The sequence below is a fragment of the Saccostrea cucullata genome, unplaced genomic scaffold (assembly GCF_032062105.1).
Source record: "Saccostrea cucullata isolate Sc308-1 unplaced genomic scaffold, CSIRO_AGI_Scuc_v1 ctg115, whole genome shotgun sequence".
NCBI classification, from domain to species: Eukaryota; Metazoa; Mollusca; class Bivalvia; order Ostreida; family Ostreidae; genus Saccostrea; species Saccostrea cuccullata.
In genome coordinates, this window is record NW_026932690.1 from 200,499 (window position 1) to 224,823 (window position 24,325).

At 33.4% G+C, this 24,325-nt stretch overlaps 1 protein-coding gene across 12 annotated transcripts in view; it reads left to right on the top strand.

The window, feature by feature from the left end:
* Positions 1-1,888: 1,888 nt before the first annotated feature.
* LOC134235790 (uncharacterized) overlaps positions 1,889-24,325 on the top strand; it is a 31,467-nt gene continuing 9,030 nt past the window's right edge. Inside the window, exons 1-7 of one of the 12 annotated variants that reach the window (XM_062717939.1) lie at positions 1,889-1,981; positions 2,094-2,253; positions 3,264-3,334; positions 3,466-3,549; positions 4,608-4,661; positions 6,982-7,134; positions 7,779-7,817. In XM_062717939.1, the coding sequence (XP_062573923.1) occupies positions 1,930-1,981; positions 2,094-2,253; positions 3,264-3,334; positions 3,466-3,549; positions 4,608-4,661; positions 6,982-7,134; positions 7,779-7,817 (613 nt within the window). In that variant the 5' untranslated portion in view covers positions 1,889-1,929. Of the gene's footprint in view, positions 1,982-2,093; positions 2,318-3,263; positions 3,335-3,465; positions 3,550-4,607; positions 4,662-6,981; positions 7,135-7,778; positions 7,818-18,460; positions 19,068-19,428; positions 19,577-20,330; positions 20,402-20,557; positions 20,642-21,388; positions 21,443-23,676; positions 23,830-24,325 lie in introns of those variants that run through there. The other 11 variants (XM_062717940.1, XM_062717945.1, XM_062717938.1 and 8 more) reach the window with 11 other exon arrangements.

The window sequence follows — 24,325 nt, forward strand, 5'->3', positions numbered from 1 at the left end:
GATTCAAATTTGTTCAAATCATGACCCCTGGGGGTAGGGCGGGGCCACAATGGCCGACCAAAGTTTTACATAGAAATATATAAGAAAATTCTTTAAAAATCTTCTTCCCAAGAATAACAAAGCAATAATTGATCATTTTTGTATGGAAGCATCCTCAGGTAGTGTAGATTCAATATTGTCCAAATCATGACCCCTTGGGGTAGGGCGTGGCCAAAATGGGTGAACAAAGTTTTACATAGAAATATATAGGAAAATTCTTTAAAAATCTTCTTCTCAAGAATAACAAAGCCATGACTGATCATATTTATAAAGTTTTATATAGAAATATATCAGAAAATTCATAGAAATATATAGGAAAACTTTAAAAATCTTCTTCTCAAGAATAACAAAGCCATGATTGATCATATTTGTATGGAAGCATCCTCAGGTAGTGTAGATTCAAATTTGTTCAAATCATGACCCCCAGGGGTAGGGCGGGGCCACAATGGCCGACCAAAGTTTTACATAGAAATATATAGGAAAATTCTTTAAAAAATCTTCTTCTCAAGAATAACAAAGCCATGATTGATCATATTTATATGGAAGCCTCCTCAGGTAGTGTAGATTCAAGTTTGTTCAAATCATGACCCCCGGGGGTAGGGCGGGGCCACAATCACCGACCAAAGTTTTACATAGAAATATATAGGAAAACTCTTTAAAAATCGTCTTCTCAAGAATAGCAAAACCATAAATGGTGTTTGGATTTAAACTTTTCAATAATAAAACCAATTTGTACTTTTTCCTAGCCACAGTGCTCAGGTGAGCGATGTGGCCCATGGGCCTCTTGTTCATTTTTTTCCCCATATAGATAAATTAGTGACGTTTTTGATATTTCTGACAATAAAAGAGAATTTTCAAATTCCTCTGATGATGTCGTAGTTTGAGAACCATCAGAGCAACTTTTAGTATTCTTATGATTAACTTTTGTCTTATCTGGGGTGGGTGGGAGTTGTTTTTCCATTTCAGGTACTTGGAAACTTGTTAAAATGCCAATTTATTAGATAATTCAAAATCACTCGTATTTATAATTCATAAGTAAGATTTCCAATAACTGTTTAAATTGAGATTATTTTTGAAAAAGAAAACCGAATTTACTTTCTTTCGGGACTTATATTAAAGACCCTCGTTATTAAATGGTCCCTATGTCTTGGAGGCGTTTGAAACCTTGAAACATTTACAGAAATCTGACCCATATCTGTCCCTCCTCAACCAAAGTTGTGAACTTCGACCCAGCATCGGAGGAAGTGGTTTGACAATTTTTTTCACATTATTCTGTCTCTTTAAGGGGCCCTTGGAGAGGGCAGTCTCGAGTCTCTTTATATTTATCAGTTATATAAGTATTCTTTCCATAGTAGATCTGACGGAAGAGGCTCCTCAAGGGGGATTTAACTAGGAAGGAAGGTTTAGAACCTCTTGTACAGTGACGTTTTATGATATTCTATAGTTTCAGAACCCAGGATTTAATGTTCGTCCGTAGTGGTCACATTCAGCCTCTTTTTTGACAATCCTCGAACAAAATGCGATTAATTGTCCTCAAATTGGCCCACTCAGAAAGCCCTTCGGTGTTTATGTAAGAAGATGCGCCTAAAGTATGAAAAAAATACTTATTCAAGTGTCTTGTTAGTGAATACGCACTCCTTAAAGACACCGTTCCATAATGAAGAGGACTTACATATTTACGTTTGTGCTTTTTATTGTGTTTTTAAATCTTTATCGTTTCAGAGTCCTTAAAGGTAAGGTTTTGTGCATTGTACATAGGCATAAGACAGAAACATACATGTAGTTAAGAGAAACCCAGCTCTTATATAACTATTCTTTTACTGACATTCTATTTTATCAAGCATTTTTTTTTCAATCCTTGTACATCTGCAAACAATTACGTCAGAGAGCATGATCGATACAAGGAAAATATCAACAAAGCCCAAAAAAGGGAACCACCCAAGTAAATAGCACCTTGTTTATGTAATGAATCTTTATAATGGTGCTGAAAACGGGTTGTTGACAAAGTGAATACAGATAAATTCGTCTAACAGTTATGTATTTATATAGAGTAGTAATTATTTCAGCTGCCGCTGTAACACAAAGACTCACTCAATTATTTCTGTTAAATGGTTCAGTGGAGGTGGAAATTCAGACTCCTTGGGATGAAAGACAGGGGGAGTCAGAAGGCCCGAAGGTCACATTGTGGAAGAACCTGTTCCAGTCAACGAAAATGTGAGAATTCTTAGTTCATTAGCAATGATGTATTATACACACCAAACCTAGCCCAAAAATACTAGTATGTGTATGTTTCCGATATGACCTTGTATATTAACAAAAACAGTCAGCGATATTTTACTATACTAAAAGGCTTTAAAACTTTCTAAAAAAGATAAAATTCCTCGGTCACAGAGACTTTTTTATATTTTTATCGCTAATTCTGGGATGATTAAGAATACATTACTTTATTTGTACATGAAGGTGTGTAAAAATATTTTATTAAGTATTTCTGCATGTATATCAATACACAGAACCAAAGGGCACTGCAAGTATATGTAATATATGTAAATGATGGTCCTTAAAACAATTTTAAAATATATATATCCCAATCATATTTAAAATGCTATACACCTTACTAATTTACATCACGGGTTTTTTCACCTTTAATAATCGGAATGTATATATTTGGAACGTAAAAGATAAAACATTGCGAAACTCTGTTTATTAAACAATTTAGTTTCAAAAAAAAAAAATCTTTAGATGTATACAGTAAAAAGTATCCCTCCTCCTCATCTGTCCAAATTTATTAATTTCTTTTTTCTAGTATAAAACAGTAAAATTGTGAAAAAAATACTGACATCTTTACTAAAGCATCATATCTTATCTTAGAAAACATGGTACATTAATTATATCTTTTCCAGTTAAAATAGTGTTTATTCCGCTGTTCTGTTACTGTTAATTATTTGCTTGCATTTTCACTCAGGAAATTATTCATAGAGCAAGATATAATACTCACCCAGTGAAGTTTGTGTCTCGCAGTTGATTCGATATGCAATATCATATACTTATTTTGTAAAGTTTGTGCCTTGCAGTTGAGTCGATGTGCAAGATAAAATGCCCACACTGTTAAGTTTGTGTCTCCCAGTTCATTCGATATGCAAGATCAAATACTCATGCAGGGATCATGTTTTTTTTAAATACTTAACTTATTTCACCTTTCATACCATGCTATCTTTTGTTTCAAGTGAACATCCGATAATGTCGAAAGAGGTCAAAGAAGGCAACTCGAACACTATTCAGAAGAGGTCAGCTGAAGGTATCACTGTGACGTCATTAACCTCGAACAAATCGTTAAACAACAAATAACTGCATAATAACCTTAATACAATATAGGCCAAAATTTAAAAAATGACTTCTTTGTTTTATGCAAATTATTTTTTTTAACAGATAAATGTGAGTTTTTGAAAGAGATTGGAGACACGTCGATCAAAGGGTCACCAACATTAAGTCTGGCAATTTTGCCCGAAAACGGTGAGGATTTTTATAAATTTTATTTTTGCTTTTTTTAATTATACGCTATAAATAAAATTCACATAAAAATCCAAGAGCCACTGAACAAGTGTATGCATGGCAACTTTCATAATGATTACCTTAATACTGTTAATTCTAATATTTGGTGTCTTAAAGATGTATTTTTCTGAAGTAATAACCAATTTTATTGTACTTCTCTTATTTTATTCATTAACAAAAGTAATCGTTGCTTTTGACAAATAAGTGGATAACACTAAGATATCAACTGTCTTATTTAAGGTAAATATTTCACAAATTATGTGGTCGATACAATGACATTGTCAGAAAATTCAGTTTATTATTAAATCGAATATTGACTGATTTTTCGTACAAATTGTTAGCGCATTTTTGTGACTTTATTTGATAGTGATTATCTTTGCTTTATTTTACAGTGATGAACATTGCTTTATTGAACAATTATCATCATTACTTTATTGAACAGTGATTATCATTGCTTTCTTTTACAGTGATCATCATTGCTTTATCGTACAGTGATCATCATTGCTTCATTTTACCTTGATCATTATTGCTTTATTTTACAGTGACCATCATTGCTTTATTTTACAGAGATGATCATTGCTTTATTGAACAGTTATCATCAATTCTTTATTTTACAATGGTCATTATTGCTTTTTTTTTTACAGTGATGAGCATTACTTTAGTTTACAATGATCATCATCTCTTTCTTTTACAGTGATCATCATTGCTTTATTTTACAGTGATCATCATCTCTTTATTTTACAGTGATCATCATCTCTTTATTTTACAGTGATCATCATTGCTTTATTTTACAGTGATCATCATTGCTTTATTTTACAGTGATCATCATTGCTTTATTTTACAGTGATCATCATCTCTTTATTTTACAGTGATCATCATCTCTTTCTTTTACAGTGATCATCATTGCTTTATTTTACAGTGATCATCATTGTTTTATTTTACAGTGATCGTCATTGCTTTATTTTACAGTGATCATCATTGCTTTCTTTTACAGTGATCATCATTGCTTTATTTTACAGTGATCATCATTATACAAAGTTATCCTAAAAATGAGTCCTTGCAATATCTGTGTGGTACGTTTTTACAGTCATTTTAACTTTTTTTAAAACAAATATTAAATAATTCTTTGACAAAACGATAGACATTTTTAAAAACTTTTAGTCAGTTTATCTCTTTGTTTGATAAACCTTTACCTTGCACAACAGTTTTTTTTTAATTAAAAATCTTGATCTGAGCTTATTTGCATAAGTTAGCAAGCGTTGGAAGTTTTAAATTGACCTATCATCAAATATAATGATAGGCTTGGAAGTGTCAATTAGGGCCTATTGCACGAAGATAAATTTACGGTCAGAGATTCATTCAGTGTCCTGACCAAGAAACCCCAGCACAATGAAGTCATTATTTTCCATTCCATCAAAATCTTTGAAATAAAAAGGATATCATTTCTTAGCTTTTATTCTGTTATAAAACAATGTGCCCTGATTAAGTCTATTCTGGTGTCAAAGTAGATAAAAGCATCAAAACAATTGAGAAATGTTTAAATCAAAACAAACGTAAAAGCAATATTTGCCAACGTTATTGCCTGACGTCACGGCGTCAGGCTGTATAAGGATTGATAATTGCTTGATGATAAAGAATACAGAGAGCTAGATTTTGTGCAAGGTGTGTGTACAAAATCTTTTACCTGCATTTTATTTTAAAAGAAACATTTTTCAGAGAAAAAGGCGCATGCAAAATAATGCAGTATTTACTTTGTTTTCTGTTTACATGAAACATAAATGAAGACACAGTGATTTACCGTTTCAACGTGTCCGTGTATCTTATTTTTCCAGAATGCTACTGGATCAGTCAATTTAATTTACATCAGGGGTGTTTTTTCGCGCCAAATGTCACGAGTAAGCGATCTTCGCGCCTATATATCTTGGATTGTAAAAGATGAATGGGGGTGCTAACTTCCATGGAATTAAATAAAGTTAACTTTGTTATTCAAAAAAAAAAATCTTTTATGATACAGTAAAAATTCTCTCTACAAATTTTATTAATTTCTTAAAGCAATATAAATCATATGTAAAATATGGACATGCAAAAAAAAGAAATGATTTCTCCAATTTGTTTCCCCTCTGTTGGTTTATTCCAAATTTTAATGGTACATCCAATATATCTTTTCCAGTTAAAATAGTGTTTATTTGACTGAAAGAAATTACCTGTGTGAAATTTTGGATTTCTTTTCCACAAAGGCCTTAATGTTGGTTTTAAGATATAATACTCACCCAAAAAATTTGTGTACCCACCTTTCAGAAAAAAAAGATCAATGAACACAAACTACTACTGTTTACTTCATTTTGAAAAGTTTGTCTTACAACATATGTATTTAGTTATATCCCCACACTGTTGAAATGTTCACAATGAATGATTTGACAACAGATTTCAGAATAGATGTAGGATCATGTTTTTAAATTTAGAAGGGGTACTTAACTTATTTCACGGAAAAGTCAACGCATCATCTTTTGTTTCAAGTCATAAAACAACTCGATATATATCGACATCATCGGATGTTAAAAATTTCGAACATTTCCTGTTCATAGTAAAAAGAGTCAGAAGTCCCTTCTATGTATATTTTAGATAATATCATTACGTTAAAAAAAAGTTAACTCCATAATTCCACACAATAATAGGTCTATATACATCATCCATGCTTTCATTTCAAAGTTTTAAAAAATGACTTCTATAAATTACAAATTTTTTTTTTAACAGATAAATGCCCGAGGAGTTGAAAGATTGGCAGAAAACCCACATACATTAACCATTCTGTTAACAACTGGCAAATGCAGCAAAGGCATCGTTCTTCTACAAGTTAAATAATTAAATTTTTTTTTATACGCTAAAAAAAATTCACATAATAAAAAGACATATTTCAAACACAAAAAATTGCTCAAAAGGTTTATCACTTCTAATAGGCTTAAAGATGTATTTTTCTGAAGTAATAACCAATTTTTTGAACTTTCTTATAGGAAATGTCCATTAACAAAAGTAATCGTTGCTTTTAACCGAGTGCATTCATAGCAAGGAAATATAGGAAAAAACTGGAAGTTAAAGGAAGTTTGCTGAAAAAATTTCTACTACCCCCCCCCCCCCCCCACCCCCACACACACACACACACACACGAAATAGAAATTTGTTGGGCGATAAAAATTTGCCGAAAATTTTTTTTTTTTTCGAATATTGTCAACTTTTTTTTAGGTAAAAAAAAAAATTTTTAGCGCATTTTTGTGCCCCCCCACTTTCAAAATGATGCTATCGTGCCTGCTTCTCTTACAGATGAACATTGCTTTATTGAACAATTAATCAAGCTTTTTGAAAAGCTGTTACTTGTTTTGTTTAATTTCATTTTAGCAAATGGAACACTCTCTGCAGATATCGCTAACTTCTCGTCCGCTGCGAGATCGTGTTCCCTTCGAAACATCACAACAGTTAATGATGATTCCTTAAGGAATATCAGTATCGGAGAGCCTAGCTGGATACAGAACGAGACCATAGACAGAGAAGGTCTGAAACTTTTTGATTCTGTTTGAAAATTTTGCTTAAAGGGGACCATTGTTAAAACCATGATAAAACAAGTATTACATTAATGAAATATTTTTGATAAATTATAAGAGGATAACACAAAATCTTTTTTTTTTTTTTTCAAATTTATTTAGTGACAAAAACAGATAAATTTGGTTTTCCAAGCAGTTATAGACATAACTGAATGCTGAGTTTTAATAAAATGTTTTCATAAATATTATAATTTTTGATTGGAAATTAAAAAAAGACATTGTTCATATGATCAAATGATATATATGATATATATTTTTGTAATAATTTAGCCGTAAGTAAAATTCGTCATCCCGCTTTAGACAGTAGCTATATCTTTGGCATGGACCAATAAAGAATACACAGTAAGAATAAGTAAAAATGAAGTTTAAAAATATATATTAAAAAAACATGTAGCACACTCACATGCATTTTCCTTGGTCGAAATATAGCAATTCATTAATGAGGCGTTCTTTATGAATATTTTTTGTGCATACGTAGTTTGTTGGTTTTTTTCTCTATAATTTTATTCATGTCTAGTGTGTCACACTAGACACTCCCCCCCCAAATCAAATAGTACATAGTATGTTTACGTGCATCATACTTTTACTTGACAGTGGCCCTATTCTACAATTATGAGATGAGTACAAATGGACGTTCATGTTATAAAATAAATCGCAAGACCACAATGGCTGCTACAGGTGGGTGACCAGTAAATCCAACGCCATATTGTCGGTAAATAGGACCCAATATTTTCATACAATCCGACGGATAAGTTTTGATGGATAAAAAAGATAGGACTCAATATATATATATAAAGGAATCAATATCATCCTTCAGATGAAATCATACTTATATTGTCATTGAATCTTTTCCCTCGAAACATCACAACATTGGATATAAATATAAAACGATGCTAGGTACGATTTAGTGACAATTTAAAAACAGAGAACTTATTATTTTTGGATAAAAACATTTATAGACAGAGAAAAATGAAACTTTTTGAAAATGCCTGTATATTAAAAGATATTAAGTGTTAAATGTCGGATTCATTGTTAAAACGTATGAACAATGAGTGAAGCTCCGCAATTAAAGTTTTTTGATAAGATTTCGCGCTTTCCTCTGCGTAAATTTATTTAGTGACAAAAAAGCATCTTTGGTTTTCCACTGGTTACGCTGAAAGGTGACGCAGGTTACCCTATCTTTAAGAAATTCTACAATGCATAGCCAGAAGATGTATGGCTGAACCCCCCAAACTGAAATTGCTTCCCACGAGCCTGCAATTGATGTTCATTTTGAGTGTCTTAACACAAAATTAATGTTAAATCCTCCTTCATACGTTTCTTTTTATTTAAAAAAATCGAACCATCTCCAGCTTTGGTAACGGAAAATATACAACAGTTAATTCTAAAAATGAAGTTTAAAAATATATATATAAAAAAACACATGTCGCACAGCTAGATCAATTGTACTCACGTGGATTTTTCATTAATGAGCCCCCTTCTTCACTTTGAAAATTTTGTTACAGGCTTGTAACAAGCTATTTGGATTTGTTTATAAAATGTTGTAATGTTCGTCATGTGTCAAAAATACCCCCCCCCCCCCCAAAAAAAAAACGTAGTAGTTTAAAGTATAAATACTGAATGTCGACATAAAAAAAATATTTCAGTTAATTAAGAAACGGTCACTATGCGCCATAAAATAAATCGCTGAAGACCACAATGGCTAAATACATTTTAAAAAGTAGTACGATTAATTATATTTATTCTAAATTTAATATATGAATTTTGTTTTCCAGTACATGTATTTTATTCAACAGATTTTTGAACTCAATAGCCCTCATCTTATACCATTTTAGGATATTAACGACACTTCTTAGTTGACTTACTACAGCTTGAGTATCTCTGACGTTTTGTCAGTATATACTTTTTTAATATTGTCATCAAATTCGAACTCATTTTTTTTTTTGGTCATTACATCCAGCTCAACAATTTTATTAGTTAAGAGTTACTAGTGTAGCAAGAGAACTTACATTTATAATTATTTTTTTATAAGTTCTATTACTTGCCTTGGTTTGGTCATTTGACTCAATTAAGCTTATCTGTTCACATCATTCTGTCCTGTTGTTTGTCTGTCAGTCTGTCCATCTATCAACGTTAAAAGAATTCGGCTTCCTCACCAGACACACTGGTCAAATCTCAACAGAATAAAGCATCACTGTGAAAAGAAAATTCTAGTTTTATTAACATTGAATGATCACAGTCTCTTTTTGAAAGGAGAACAATCAAGAATAGCCCAACAAGGGTTCTTTTAAAAGATAAAATTGTGTGAAAGATTTATGACATAATGTAGATTAAAAACGTCCAACTCATAGCCCTGGGGCCAAAGTCCCGTGAACAAAGTAATACTGTAATTGTAAATGACTTGGGTGAAAGAAAAAGAGAACCTGGAACTGTGTGATTCTTTTTTAGCTTAGTGAGCTTTTCTGATCAAAATTTGTCCGTTGTCTGTCGTCGTTGTCGCATTTTCACATTTTCATCTTCTTCTCAAGAACCACTGGGCCAATTTCAACCAAACTTGCTTCAAAGTATCCTTGGGTAAAGGGGATTCAAGTTTGTTCAAATGAAGGGCCATGCCCTTTTCCAAGGGGAGATAATTATGAATTAAAGAAAAAATAATGGCTTTTTTAAAAAAATCTTCTCAAGAACCACTGGGTCAGGAAAGATGAAACTCGTGTGGAATCATTCTCAGGTAGTGTAGATTCAAGTTTGTTCAAATCATGACCCCCGGGGATAGGGTGGGGCCAAAATGGCCGATCAAAGTTTACAAAGGAATATATAGGAAAATTCTTTAAAAATCTTCTTCTCAAGAACCACTGGGCCAGGAAAGATGAAACTCAAGTGGAATCATCCTCAGGCGGTGTAAATTCAAGTTTCTTCAAATCATGACCCCCGGGGGTAGGGTGGGACCAAAATGGCCGATCATAGTTTTACATAAGAATATATAGGAAACATCTTTAAAAATCTTCTTCTCAAGAACCATTGAGAGAGGAAAGATGAAACTTTCATGTGAAATCATCCTCACGTAGTGTAGATTCAAATTTGTTCAAATCATGACCCCCAGGGCTAGGGTGGGGTGTAAGTTTTACATAGGAAAAGATGGGGAAACCTTTTAAAATTTTCTTTTCAATACTTCAAAGCCATGATTCGTGATATTTATATGGAATCATCCTCAGGTAGTGTAGATTCTAGTTTGTTCAATTCATGATCCCCTGGGGGGGTTAAAATTCAAGCTCCCACCACCTCAGTAACCTTTCAGTTCTGATCTGATCTGTGCTTTTTCCTAACTGATGTGCTCAGGTGAGCGCTGTGGCCCCCTGGGCCTCTTGTTTCACTTAAACTCTTAATCCCTTCAATATTATTCTGCAATAAATAATTTTCTAAATCATTGATATACAAGTTAAAAAGAAATTTCCTAGCCGATGTGCTCAGGTGAGCGCTGTGGGCCCTGGGCCTCTTGTTTTTAATTGCATCAAGGTTTCATCCATTTTCAGATTTGTTCTTACACAAGACAATTCGTGTCACAAAATACCAAAACTATTCTGTTCAAATCAAACCTTGTTGTGAAAGGTTGCCTCCTGCAGATTTTACAAAGGTTGTCCCGGGCACCACCTCCAGAGGTAAACCCCATCGCCCTACAGTTATAACCACCACCAAATCAACAGATAACCACACTTCTACCATGACTGACAATTAAAAATAGTAATTCAGACAATCATTTACCCCTTTCTACACTGTTAAAATATGTTTAGAGAAAACAAAAACATGTTTAATATTATGCTTTAACAATTAAACACTTAAGTCTAAATATGTGTTATATTGATGCGCTTAAATATAACACGTGTTTAGATGAAGTGTTGTAAAATTGAACTCTTTTCTTTGAAGTACAGTTATATTACCGGAAAGTAGGTATATATTTGAACGTTAATTAGAGCGGTAATCGAAACAAAGAAAATACCAATGTAAGCGTAAGAAGATGTAGCGGTGGAGGAGAATGGTAACCAGTGCTGAGGAGGATGTGAAATGTATTTGACTGGCATCTTATTACTACGATAAAAGGTCTGTTTATTATTTTTAGTTTACATTTGACCAAGATGAGCAACGTAAGTAAATATGCAGTGTCACATGTAAATGTACATTATGATTTCCGTTGGTTCTTTTGCAATCACCAAAGCTAACGAGGATTATATATATAATTTCATTTAAAAAGCATCCATATCGGTATAAGTACTTTATAAAAGTTAAATGAGTTTCACTAAATGTGACGCAATAATAGCCAGTAAGTAAACTTAAAATTTTTAGTGAGGAGCCTACTTTCACTGTAATTTTATTTTCTATCTTACAGGAGTACAGTGAGTGTTCTGTTTACAACATCAGTGTTTTTCAGGACTGTCAAAGCCACTTTTCAATAGTAAGTAGTGATGTACTGGTAAATTTTATGCCACTTACTTGTTTTAATGCATTTATCTATTATACAGGTGTAATTATGATCCATACCACAGGTGAACTAAAGATACTGACAACTATTATAGGTCAAATAAAGATACATGTTCTAACAACTATTAGGCAGGTGTAATAAAGATACTGCCAACCATTTTATAGGTGTTATAATGATACTGTCAGGGTAAGTACTGTAATACATTGTAATGCAGAAATACTGAATGTTTCTGTGAAAAAAATTAAGTTATCTTCCTTACATGTCCTGAATGATTTACTATACTTGTTTCTCATGTTTTATTTTTCTTTTTATAAAATTATGAAAAATTCACAATGTTTGTACATGTCTAAAGGATGGAAATTTCATCAGTGAACCTTGTTTTCGCAGGATTTTTTCTTTATTATTTGCAGATTTCTTCAAGATGACTGAAGAATACTTCCAACCTTCTGTATGGGAAAGGTAATCAGAAGCTATACCTCTACATCACACACCTCTGCTTAAGTCCTCCTAGCGAATGTAGCTCCGTAACAACGACTCTCACATACCGAGCTGTTTGAAATCTGTGCAAAATTAAAATTAAGCAAACGTACATTATTCATTTGTTATATGAATTTTGTTTCGCTGCTCTGTTTTATATCTTGATTTGTTTTACAGATATAATAATATTTATACTGCACTTTGAAGTTTGAAACAGATGATATTGGGTTTTTTTCCATAATAGAATTTTGTTCATCCTTTCATCAAATGATTCATTTTAATTTTTTGGGTATTCATTTATTTATTTATTATTTACTTTGAATGTTATTTCATCAATTTTATTCTGAGTTCCATGTACTTTTTGAGGGTATATAATGATGTTAAACAGCTGAAGGAATTACCTGCATACTGTTCTCTAAAATATGTAGACTTAAGGTTTTTGTGCAATGTTTATGTCCCAATGAATAAAATTATCTCTAATATTTTAGTAATGTTAAATTTGAAAATGCATTTCTGAAAATGATTCTGACATTGATTTCACTGTCACTGATTTTTTGTTTTATTGTCCTCCGCTTGAAAAGTGGGGGATATTAATTTGGGTTTGTCCGTCCGTCCGTCCGTCCGTCTTTCTGTCTGTCTGTAACGCTTTCGTTTGATATCTCGAGAACCGTTTGAGCTTTTGCGATGAAATTTAGCATAGCAATTCCCTATGGACTAAAGAAGACCCCTATTGATTTTGAGATCAAAAGGTCAAAGGTCAAGGTCATAAATAAGCAAATTCTGTCTGTTAAAACACTTTCGTTTCCACACGATATCTCTAGAACCATTTGAGCTATTGCAATGAAATTTTACATAACAACTCCCCGTGGCCTGATGAAGACCCCTATTGATTTTGAGGTCAAAAGGTCAAAGTTCAAGGTCGTAAATTTATACATTCTGTCTGTGTGTAATACTATCATTTCCGGACGATATTTCAAGAAGATTTTGAGCTTATGCAATGTAATTTTATACCAAAACTCCCTAGGACGTCTCTCGCCCCTCTCAAAGTGCGCCACCCCGTTTGTTTTATTAGTATTTATAGTATTACATGTCGCTATTTTTAGCGCAGGGGCATGGAGGAGAGTTATTGCGTATAAAACAGGTTCTCGGCGGACTTTATGTTCTTATTACATGTATTAGAACTGTTTAATAAAGGCTAAATAAATAAAACACCATGGATTGTGTAAAATTTTGAGAATACCGAACATGAAAATATGAATATATACATGTATGTGACTTCTATTCTGCATATACTTTACTCCGTGTATATTGATTCCGTGGTCTAGTGGATATGTCACTCGCTTCAAATGTAAGAGGTCCCGAGATCGAATCTCGGCCGATCCTTTCTTTTTTTTTTTTTAAATACTTTTCTTTTTTTTTTACTAAATGATAGTATTCAGCATGTGAAATGAAAAATTTATGAGGTTATAAAATCATCATTACAGTGTGATAAATATTCCATATAAAAAGAATCTTCTATACACATAATAAAGAATAAGCAATCAAATTTTTATATGCATATTGACATACATGTATTTTATTTGCTTCAGTATACATGTATACATTTAATAATTCTACAAATTCAGTCAGGGGGATCCGATTTTTTCCCTTAGCGGGGGACACGAATTCTCTGAATTAGCTTGTTTAATTTGTATCAGTATTAAACCTTTATGTACAAGGTCAGCCTACCCAAGTTATAAAGACACCATTGTGTTTATTGTGGGCAGTTGGCAGGGGATGTTCACTCCTCCATGGCACCTGATCCCATCTCTGATGTTTTGGAGGTCCGTGTGTGCTCTGCTCTTATTTTGTACTGTTTAATGAATTTTTGATCTTGAATACTGTTCGTTATCTCCATTTGTTTCATTCTGAAATACATGTAGATAGAACGGTACTCAAGCCTCAAAAGTCCATTAAAAATACACAATTGGAACAGAGCAAACACAGACCTTCAAAACTTCAGAGGTGGGACCAGGTGCCATGGAGCAGTGAGCATCCCCTGCCGATCGGGCACACCCGCATGATCGGGAAATGAAGGGAAAATTCGTAAGATTGCTAATAAAAACCTAACAATAAGTATAAAAAGTCTGTCAATGTTTGACTGAATGATAGATTGCATTTGCTGACAGGGTCATTTTCGACCATAGAACTTACGAAGTGATGACTAAAAACGAGACTCCTGATATTCTTGTCTCCTCAACATGTTTGTCATTAATTTATCGCATTTTAAAAATTGTTCATATGTAGAGCATGCTCTAATGACTTGCTTATCAAAACAACTGGGAGTTATAAGCCCCGTATGCAGGCGATGAAGGTATATTGCTGCATAAGTAAGGGAAAATGACGATTAAAAAGTTAAAGTTGATTGTTAGATTACCATTAACATCTTTCTCAAGTAGAATATCTATATATGAAACAGATGTGTCAGACTATGATATCTTTTGTTTCAAGCTCACTTGGATATATCGTATCGTCGTACAATGGAAATAACCATTATTAATAGAGTTAAAACATACAGGAATGTAAATAATACACATTTAAAAACTGAAATACAAGTGTATATGTTTTTTTAATGTGCCTTTAGGAATGATGAAAACCTACTGACTACAAAGTGTTAAACGGTTTATTTCTGTTATATTTGATGTATTGCCAGTTTGTTTATGTTGTCTTCTTGCGTGTTTGGAAACCAAACTATTATTCAATAACTACTTGCCAAATACCATTAAACTGAGTAAATATTGAGGATCTTTTTGCATTTTCCTTCACAAGAGATGTACATGTATCGGGACTACAAATTATGTAAATCTGTTTATGCCAAGAGGAGGTGTCTCGCAAAAATTCCGCACTGACTCTAATTATGCCATTTAGTAAATATATTATTTACAAATAATAGGTTTTATTTTCATATAAATAATTTTTATAGTTACAAATATAACGACCATCCAGTCTTTCTTGACAAATTTAATTAGACATTCATATTATGAATTTATTTTATAGCAAATCTTTAAACCCATTAAGCATCTTATTTGCATTTTTTTGAAATTCATTTTTCTGAAAAAATGCAGAAAAAAATCTTATAAGAATTAAAAGCTAATATTGGTCTTTCAATGCTGAAAGCATTAAAAGGGATGTCTGAAACCATTATGATAGTTTAAAAGGGATGCCTGATATTTCTGGTACGGCAGTCCTCCTAAAGTTTTGAAGAATAAGAATATCCATATACTAGTATCTCTTTCTATGATCGTAACAAATTAAACTAGAAGTTTTGAAGAATACGATATATCCATATACTAGTGAAATCTCTTTCTATGATCGTAACAAATTAAACAAATTAGGATAATATAAGTTGTGAACGCGACTATTCCTCCAGTTAACGCTAAATAGCGAACTGCTTTCCTTCTTCATCAAGAAAGGCTATTCCGATAAATGCAACACTGAGATGGTCAGTTCTGTCGAGATTTCAGTTAAATATAGAAATTTTCTTGCAGAAAAGAATGAATAACTTTGTGAGGATTTGGGTCAGATCACTTAATGAGACACATACTCAGTTATTTAGCGGCTGTTTCAGAAAAATTTCAAGCATTTTTCTATTTTATACCCCCCCTCCCTCGTTGTGAATTAGGATGGTATACTAGCGAGTATAGTGATCAGGATGTCCGTCCGTCTATCTGTGACGCTTTGGGACATCCATCTCTTATCCGCAGCTCATCTGTTACCACTGAATAAAATTTAATGAGACTTTCACAGAATCTTTGCTACATAGTGCCATTGTGCATCTCCTGTTTTCCTTTTTGATCCGACATATATTTCAGATTTTCCATAACAAAACATGGACATTGCCATTTTTTTCTACAATATTGAAAAGTACCCAACTCTTAACTGCAATTCCCCCTATACCACAGAATAAAATTTAATGATGCTTTCAAAGATTCCTTATAACAAAATACCGTTAAATAACTCCTGTTTTACTTTTTGATCGACGGACACTTCTTTTGGGTCTCCCAGAAAAAAAAACATGACCTTTGCCATTATAATCATAAGGGAGGCGGTGTATCATTTAATGAGCTCAGTGTTCATAGTACCTCTAGTTTTAATTCAGTATTTAATTAGATAGAATCAATTTACATAATTAGATTGAATATCAGGCATCAGCCTACATGTATAAAGGTCCTCTCCAAGCATTTTCTATTTATGAAACATATTGAGTTAATGATCAGTATTCAAGATTAAAAGTCCATTTAAATGATACAAAATAGGAGCAGAGCAAACATGGATCTCCAAAATATCGCAATTGGGATCAGGTGCCATGGATAAGTAAACATCCCCTTCCGATCGGTAACACCTGCCGTGTACTCTTTGTCATGATCGGGAAATAATAGAAAAAATCCGTCGTCAATTCAGTGTTAAATAATACTAGTAGTCTAACAATTAGTGTGAAAAACGTCAGTCAGCATTTGACTCAAGGATAAATTGTATTTGCTGACAAGGTCATTGTATCGACCATAGAACTTACGAAATGATGACTTAAACGAAACAGCTTATATTCTTGTTTCATTAACTTGTTTGTCAATAATTTACATCGTTTTAAAAATTGTTCATATGTAGAGCATGCCCTTGCGTATCGAATCAACTAAGATGTATACACTCCGTGTGCAGGTGATGAAGGTATATTGCTGCATAAGTAAGGGAAGTTGACGATAGAAAAGTTAAAGTCATCACGTTTATCTAGAGCTTGTTTAGAAATGACTATACATGTATATGATGATGCACATTTCAGACGCTGTCAATCTAAATATATTATGCACAATGGTAAATATTAAATGACTTTAAGTCGACGTTTTTACTGGTAAGATGCTTTCTAACCACATTAATTCAAACTCGAAATTTACCGTTAATTGTTTACAGAAGTCTGGGAGCGCAGTGTTTAAAATAAACTAAAATTAATTCAAGACATATTCAGCTCAATAATTATATAGATTATGTTTTGCATACAAGTTAAAGATACTTATAAACCTAGGACTTGTCTATGATCCTTGTACAGGGCACCAAATACACTATCATCTTGTGTAATAAAAAAAAATAGATGTTGATTTTCTTAACCAATAGAGTTCACCTAGGAAAAAAGAACGAAGATTAAATTCATGCAATATTTTAATCATCAACTCACTCCGAATCATTGCATAGTGATCAAAATATTGAATTAAAAATGCAGTGCAAAAATGGGTCCATTCACATTGCTCAACTAAACCGTCAAATTACTTTCAAGGGCCTAACATTGAGTTTATTGCAGACATATAGTTGATAAAAAAAAGTATACTGGAATTGAACAGGCATGTTTGGATGCGACAGATATAGACTATACTGTTTATGTCTATATTGGTTTCCTAGTAGGAGCACGTTCGCTTCCTAACAGGAAGACCGCCTACGATTCTTGTTCATCGTGCTGCTTTGAAAGCTAAAACGTAAGTATAGATAGTGGCCTGTCCTTAATGAAGTGCCCGACACTGAAAGTGATAGTCAATGGTCTTTCGGATGCGATTTCAAAACTAAGGTACTTTGTTAGGCATGCGTTGACACGATACTAGAGTAAGTAACAGTTGCTAAATGGCCCTGAGTATCGAGTAAAGGTACATGACTAAATTTGAAGCCCTTTGAGCACCCGCCGTATACGCATCTTTAGGAGTGAAATATTCTTGAATGGGACGTAAAAGCAATAAATGTAGAATAATTGGAAAACACAGTTTTAAAGAAATAAGTCCCCTTTCGCAAGAAAATTTCGAAAAAAGCATTAGAAAATGAAATAGAAAGTTGGAAAATTGTTTTGCCAATTTAGCCGCTAATTCATCTACGTAGCATATCTAAAATTCTTAAAATTAGACAACCTCCTTTCCTTTCCTTTCCTTTTTTTATTTTAAAAAAACCAACAGTTTATTTTCTTCCGGGACTTTCTTCGCCTCTGATGTTGAAGACCTTCATTATCAAATGATAAGATTGATTAGATTATTTGATTTCCTTTCCAATAACTGTTTAACTGAGATTCTTTCTTGAAAAAAAAAAAACGAGTTTTTATTTTCTTCCGGGACTTATATTAAAGACTGTCGTTATCAAATGGTCCCTATTTCTTGGACGCGTTTGCAAATTTTAACCTTGAAACATTTACAGAAATCTGACCCATATCTGTCCCTCCTCAACCACAGTTCTGAACTTCGACCCAGCATCGCAGGAAGTGGTTTGACAATTTTTTTTCACGTTATTCTGCCACTTTAAGGGGCCCTTGGAGAGGGCAGTCTCGAGTCTCGGTATATTCATACCTCACAACAACTCACTGCTGCTGAGCCCTTCCCTTGTTCGGCGATGCTGTCATGCTGATTGACTAATACATACAAATATAAACTGCCTTTGTTTACAGTGACTTGTACTTCTGTTTTAGTAGGTGTTATTTCACTCAGAGCTGCACGCATTATATAAGTATTCTTTCCATAGTAGATCTGACGGAAGAGGCTCCCCAAGGGTGATTCAACTAGGAAGGAAGGTTTAGAAACTCTTGTACGGTGACATTTTATCATGTTCTAGAATTTCAGAACCCAGGATTTAATGTTTGTTCGTCTGTACCGGTCACATTTCACGTGTTCGTAACAATCCTCGGATATTTTGCGATTGCCCTCAGATTGGCCCCTTGAGAAAGCCTTTCTGTGTTCATGTAAGAAGATGCGCCTAAAACAGACTTATCCTTGTGTCTTGTTAGTGAATCTGCACTCCTTAAAGTTACATCTTACACAGTTTCATAATGAAGAGGACTTACATATTTACTTTTGTGCTGTTTATTGAGGAGATTCTATTTGTGTTTTTATATTTTCTGCGTTTCAATGGGCCGTACAGGAGTCTCCTGATAGGTAAGACTTTACTGTGCTCATTGTAATTGTACACAGAAACATATCAAACAGAAAACTAGCCTTCATCATACGTAGACATTTTCTGTCATTCTATTTCATCAAACAGTCAAATTGTTCAATCCCTGTACATGTGCAGATAAATGAGTCAGAGAGAATTGTCGATACGAGGAAAATACGGTAAAGGCCAAAAAAAGGAACCACCCATGTAAATGGCACCTTGTTTATATGTGTAGCTCTTTATAATGGTGTTGACAAAGGGTTGTAGTGAGAAATGAATACAGATAAATACAGGCATAATAGTTATGTACTTGTATAGTCTAGTATAATTACTAGTAATTGTTTACGGTGACACATATTTCAGCTGCCGCTCCAACACAAAGACCCACTCAATTATTTTTGTTAAATGGTTCAGTCGAGGTGGAAATTCAGACTCCTTGGGATGAAAGACATGGGGAGTCAGAAGCCCCAGAGGTCACATTGGGGAGGAACCTGTTCCAGTCAAAGAAAATGTGAGAATTCTAAGTTCATTAGCAAACATAAATATACTGAGCATAGCCAAGAAATACTAGTATGTGTATGTTCTTAACACTATGTTTTAATTCGTATACATTTTAATTCAGTCATGGATATTCTACCAAACTAGAAAGCTTTAAAACTTAAAAAGATAAAGACAAAAACACTTGGACAAATATAAAAATTAAACTTGGCTTTGAGGGATTTTTAACACAAAGACTTTTGTATTGTGGTATCAATATCTTCTTATAACACAGTTTTACCCTCTGTGCATCACCATCATGGTAAAAACCATCCACCATTTTTTCCACGTTTAAAAAAGATATATTTGAAATTAAAAACTGAAACATTGTGCAACTTTTGTTTATTAAACAACATGTAATTGTATACTGTTGTATTGTATTGAAAATTTCCTTTTCACTTAAGGAATTAATCATTTTCTAAAAAGGAAAAGGTAAAATTGTGATAGAATACTGATAGCCTCACTAAAGCGTCTTTCTTCTTCTTAGAAAATAAAGTACATTATATCTTATCCGCGAAAATAGTCTTCCTTCCACTAGCTGTTCAGTAAGTTGTTTGCATTTTCACTCCGGAAATTAACAGTCAGCACTACACTCCTTGCTCTGTCGTACTGTATCAGTTTGTTTTATTCATAAAACAAGATCATATACTCACACAGGGAACATGTTTTGTAAATTACTCATTGACTTTTTTCATGTTTCAAAGAATGATATTTTTATTTGTTTCAAGTGAACTTCCGGTAACGTCAAAAAAGGTCAAAGAAGGTCATCCCAACGCCATTCAGGAGAGGTCAGCTGAAGGTATCAATGTGACGTCAATTACCGTGAATGACCCTTTAAATTGACTAAATATGTCACTGTAACTTTGATGCAACCATAAAGGTGCAAAAAGTAGAAGCAATTCAATGACTTCTGTATTCGTTGGGGGTTTAATAATTGTCTGTTTCTGTTTTGTAGATGAGTGTAAGTTTTTGAAGGAGATAGGAGATATGTCTATCAAAGGAGCACCAACATTTAGTCTGGCCATTTTGCCAGAAAACGGTGAGGATTTTTATTAATTCATTTATTTATTTTTACTTTATTGGATTATATAATATAAGTAAAGCTCACAAAAAATTAAATAGCTATTGAACAAGCATACAGACAGCGACTTAAATTTTATATTGGCTTCAAATTTTCTTTCGTGAACCTTCCCTTATTTAAATAACAAATAACAATATACCACTATCATCAGCATATGTATGGAGTTTGTGTCAGAATTTCCCAGTTGATACGCAAGAGTATGCTCTACGTACGAACAATTTTTGAATCAAGGAAAGCTATGGAGGAAAAAGTTGATGACACAAGGATATCAACAATCTCAGTTAAAGTCAATTACTTTCTTGATAATTCTATGGTCGATACAATGACCTTGTCAGCAAATTTAATCTATCAATATTAAATCGAATGACGACTGACCTTTCGACCATATTGTTAGGCCATTATTTACTAACCAAATCGTTGACGGATTTATCCCCATTTACCGAACATAACAAGGAAAACATGACAGGTGTTATCTATAGCTGGGGGATATATACTCCTTCATGGCAACTGATCCTGTCTTTGATGCTTTTGGAGACCATGTTTGCTCTGACCTACTTTGTATAGTTACAATTAACATTGGAGTTTGATTATACTGTTTTTATCTTCATATTTCAACTCAAACGTATTTTAATTCGTTAAAACTCGTATCAGTCGTTTTCGGATTAACGACATATTGACAGCCGTCTTTGTTGCTTTATTTCACAGTGATCATCATTATACAGAGTTATCCTATCAACGAATCCTTGCGGTATCTGTGTGGTATGTGTCTACTGTCATTCTTACTATATTGAATACATATAGTTATAATTCTTGGATAAAACGGTAGAATCTTTAGTAAATTCAGAAATTTTTTAGTCACTTTGTGTCTTTATCTATGAAATCTTGCAACTTTTTCTTAGAACAAAAGTTTTTGTATTAAATGGTCAGCTTGATCTTCTGTCATTTGCATTAATTCACAAGCGTTGGAATTCTCAAACTGATATGTTCATAACTATGATAAATACATTTAGATAAGGTGAATTATTGTGCAAAGACGTTTTAATGGTCAGAAAATTACTACCAAGGCTATCAACACTTACATTTGTTTCTATATATATTTCATCTGAATCTTTCGATTTTATATCATGTTATTCCATATCTTTTGTTCTGTTATTGCTGTGTTTATGTCATAGAAAGATGTGTATATACTTCGAATTATATACATGTACAGTCATGGGACATAATTATTCGCCACCTTGTATGCAAATGGCGCCGTGTTTTCGCTTACAAAACGAAAGTGGGGGTTCCGCGCTATAAATAGAAAAAAAGATTTTCCCTTCTTATAAAAGTTACCGTGTCAAACAACTAAAATAATGACGTACGTATACACATTTTTTTTTCGTCTGCTGTCAGAATAGTTAATGTAAACACCGGTGTTTAAAAATGGGTCGTTAGGGAAAAGAATTCGGTACTGAAGTAAGGGAACTGATCATAAACTCGTACAAAGTTAACAGAAATGTGTCAAATTTATCAAGTACTGTACTTTAGGAATACCCAGATCTACTGCGAGAAGTGTTATTAAGAAATTTAATAATTATCTTGATGTAAAAAATCGTCCTGGAAGACGAAGTCTTTATTCACGGATAGAGACACTAACAAGCTTTCTCGGGTTATAAAGGACTTACAAAGATATTACAGGCATAGTTAATGAAAACAGGGATCGTAAATTCTGTACAAAGACTGTGGAGAGAAACATCAGACAGTTGGGATATGTACGGAGTTTCAAAGAAGAAGGTAGAAGTTCGTGAAGTAAACAAGAAAGAACGTGTTAAATAGTTTAAGGATAGAAAAAAATTGGACAGTTCAGCAAAAATAGTGTAAATGGATATTTAGCGATTTATCAAATCGTTGTTGGGAACAACAAGAATGTTTACAGTGTATGTGTGGAGAAAAGCGGACGGGAAGGATAACCCACAGCTCGTGTGCCCTGCCCCGCGGTGCAGGCTTAGTATCATGATCTGGGGATGTGTATGTTATTAAGGTGTGGGCACATTAACTGATGTATATACTTGATGAAGTGATCAATCGATTGGCTTGCGTGATGATTTGCATAAACGCCGAAGGCGTTTATGCATAAAATTATCATGCAAGCCAATCGATTGATCATCTTCATGAAATTGAAAAATCTGACAGTTATTCCTTATATTTACATGCTTTGATTCCGCCAATCCACGTGCTCCAAGGCCTGCTTATATGTCTAGCTATTTGTTCCGCCGTGCACGTGTTTTTTTTTTGGAACCGCACCAATACATTGATGAAGAAATAAAGTACATTTACATTTGGTAATTTTATCTCGGACAAAGACATTGGAAATGTAAATATAAGGTAATATTAATGCTCAAAAATACTTACATATTATTGAAAACAATATTTTGCCAGTTATTGCGAGGCATTTCCCAAACAACGATTACGTTTTCATGGACGACAATCGGGCAAAAAGTGTTAAAGATTACGTGGTAAATAACAATGTTAATACATCAAAATGGCCAGCACAATCACCAGATTTGAACATTATAGAGAATATTTGGTTACGTGTGAAAAGAGCATTATTCATGTCGTACACTCGCAATAAGATCTGATGGCTGAAATTCAGACCGTGTGAGAAAACATTCCGATAAACTACATTAAAGACCCTTACAACTCCATTCCAGGACGAGTAAGGGAAGTTATCAAAATAAATTTGACTAAATACTGATATACTGAGGTAAGATCTTGATTTTATTGATTACAAACAGTGAAGAAACTTCATAAAGCGGACGTGCGTTTTTGTTGGCCATTTTGAAAGTGGCGAATATTTATGTTCCATGACTGTATGTACACTTGGTATAATATGTATATTTGTAAACAAATACTAGTAAAGGATCTAAACATTTAAGAAAAGTTAAGATCAAAACAAACTGGAATAGTTGTTGAAAAATTTAGTAAAATGATTTTGTTTTTTTTCTTCATTTTAGCAAATGGAACACTTTCTGCTGATCCTGCTAACTTCTCGTCCGCTGCGAAATCGTGTTCCCTTCGAAACATTACAACAGTGAATAGTGGTTACTTAAGCAATATCAGCATAGGAGAGCCTTGCTGGATACAGAACGAGACCATAGATAGAGAAGGTCTGAAACTTTCTTATTCTGGACGAACAATCTATTTCATCAATAAATCTATACGCTGGTTCACGTACTTGTTAGGGCTTAAGGTTTTAATATGTTTGAGAGGTGTCAGTTTATTGTATATGATACACGTATGAATGGATATAGAGATAACGAAGAGTATTCTACATCAAAGTCCATAAAACAATACAAAATAGGAGCAGAGCAAGCACGGATCTCCGAAACATCAGAGGTGGGATCAGGTGCCATGGAGGAGTGAGCATCCCCTGCTGACTGGTCACACCCGCCGTGTTCTCCTTGTCATGGTCGGGATATAACGGGAAAATCCGACGTCAATTCAATGTGCAAATAATGGACTAACAATTAGAATGAAAAACGGCAGTCAGCTTTTGATTTAATGCTAAATTATATTTGCTGACAAGGTCATTGTATCGACCATAGAACTTACGAAATGATTTTAAACGACACTGTTGATATTCTTGTTTCATCAACTTGCTTG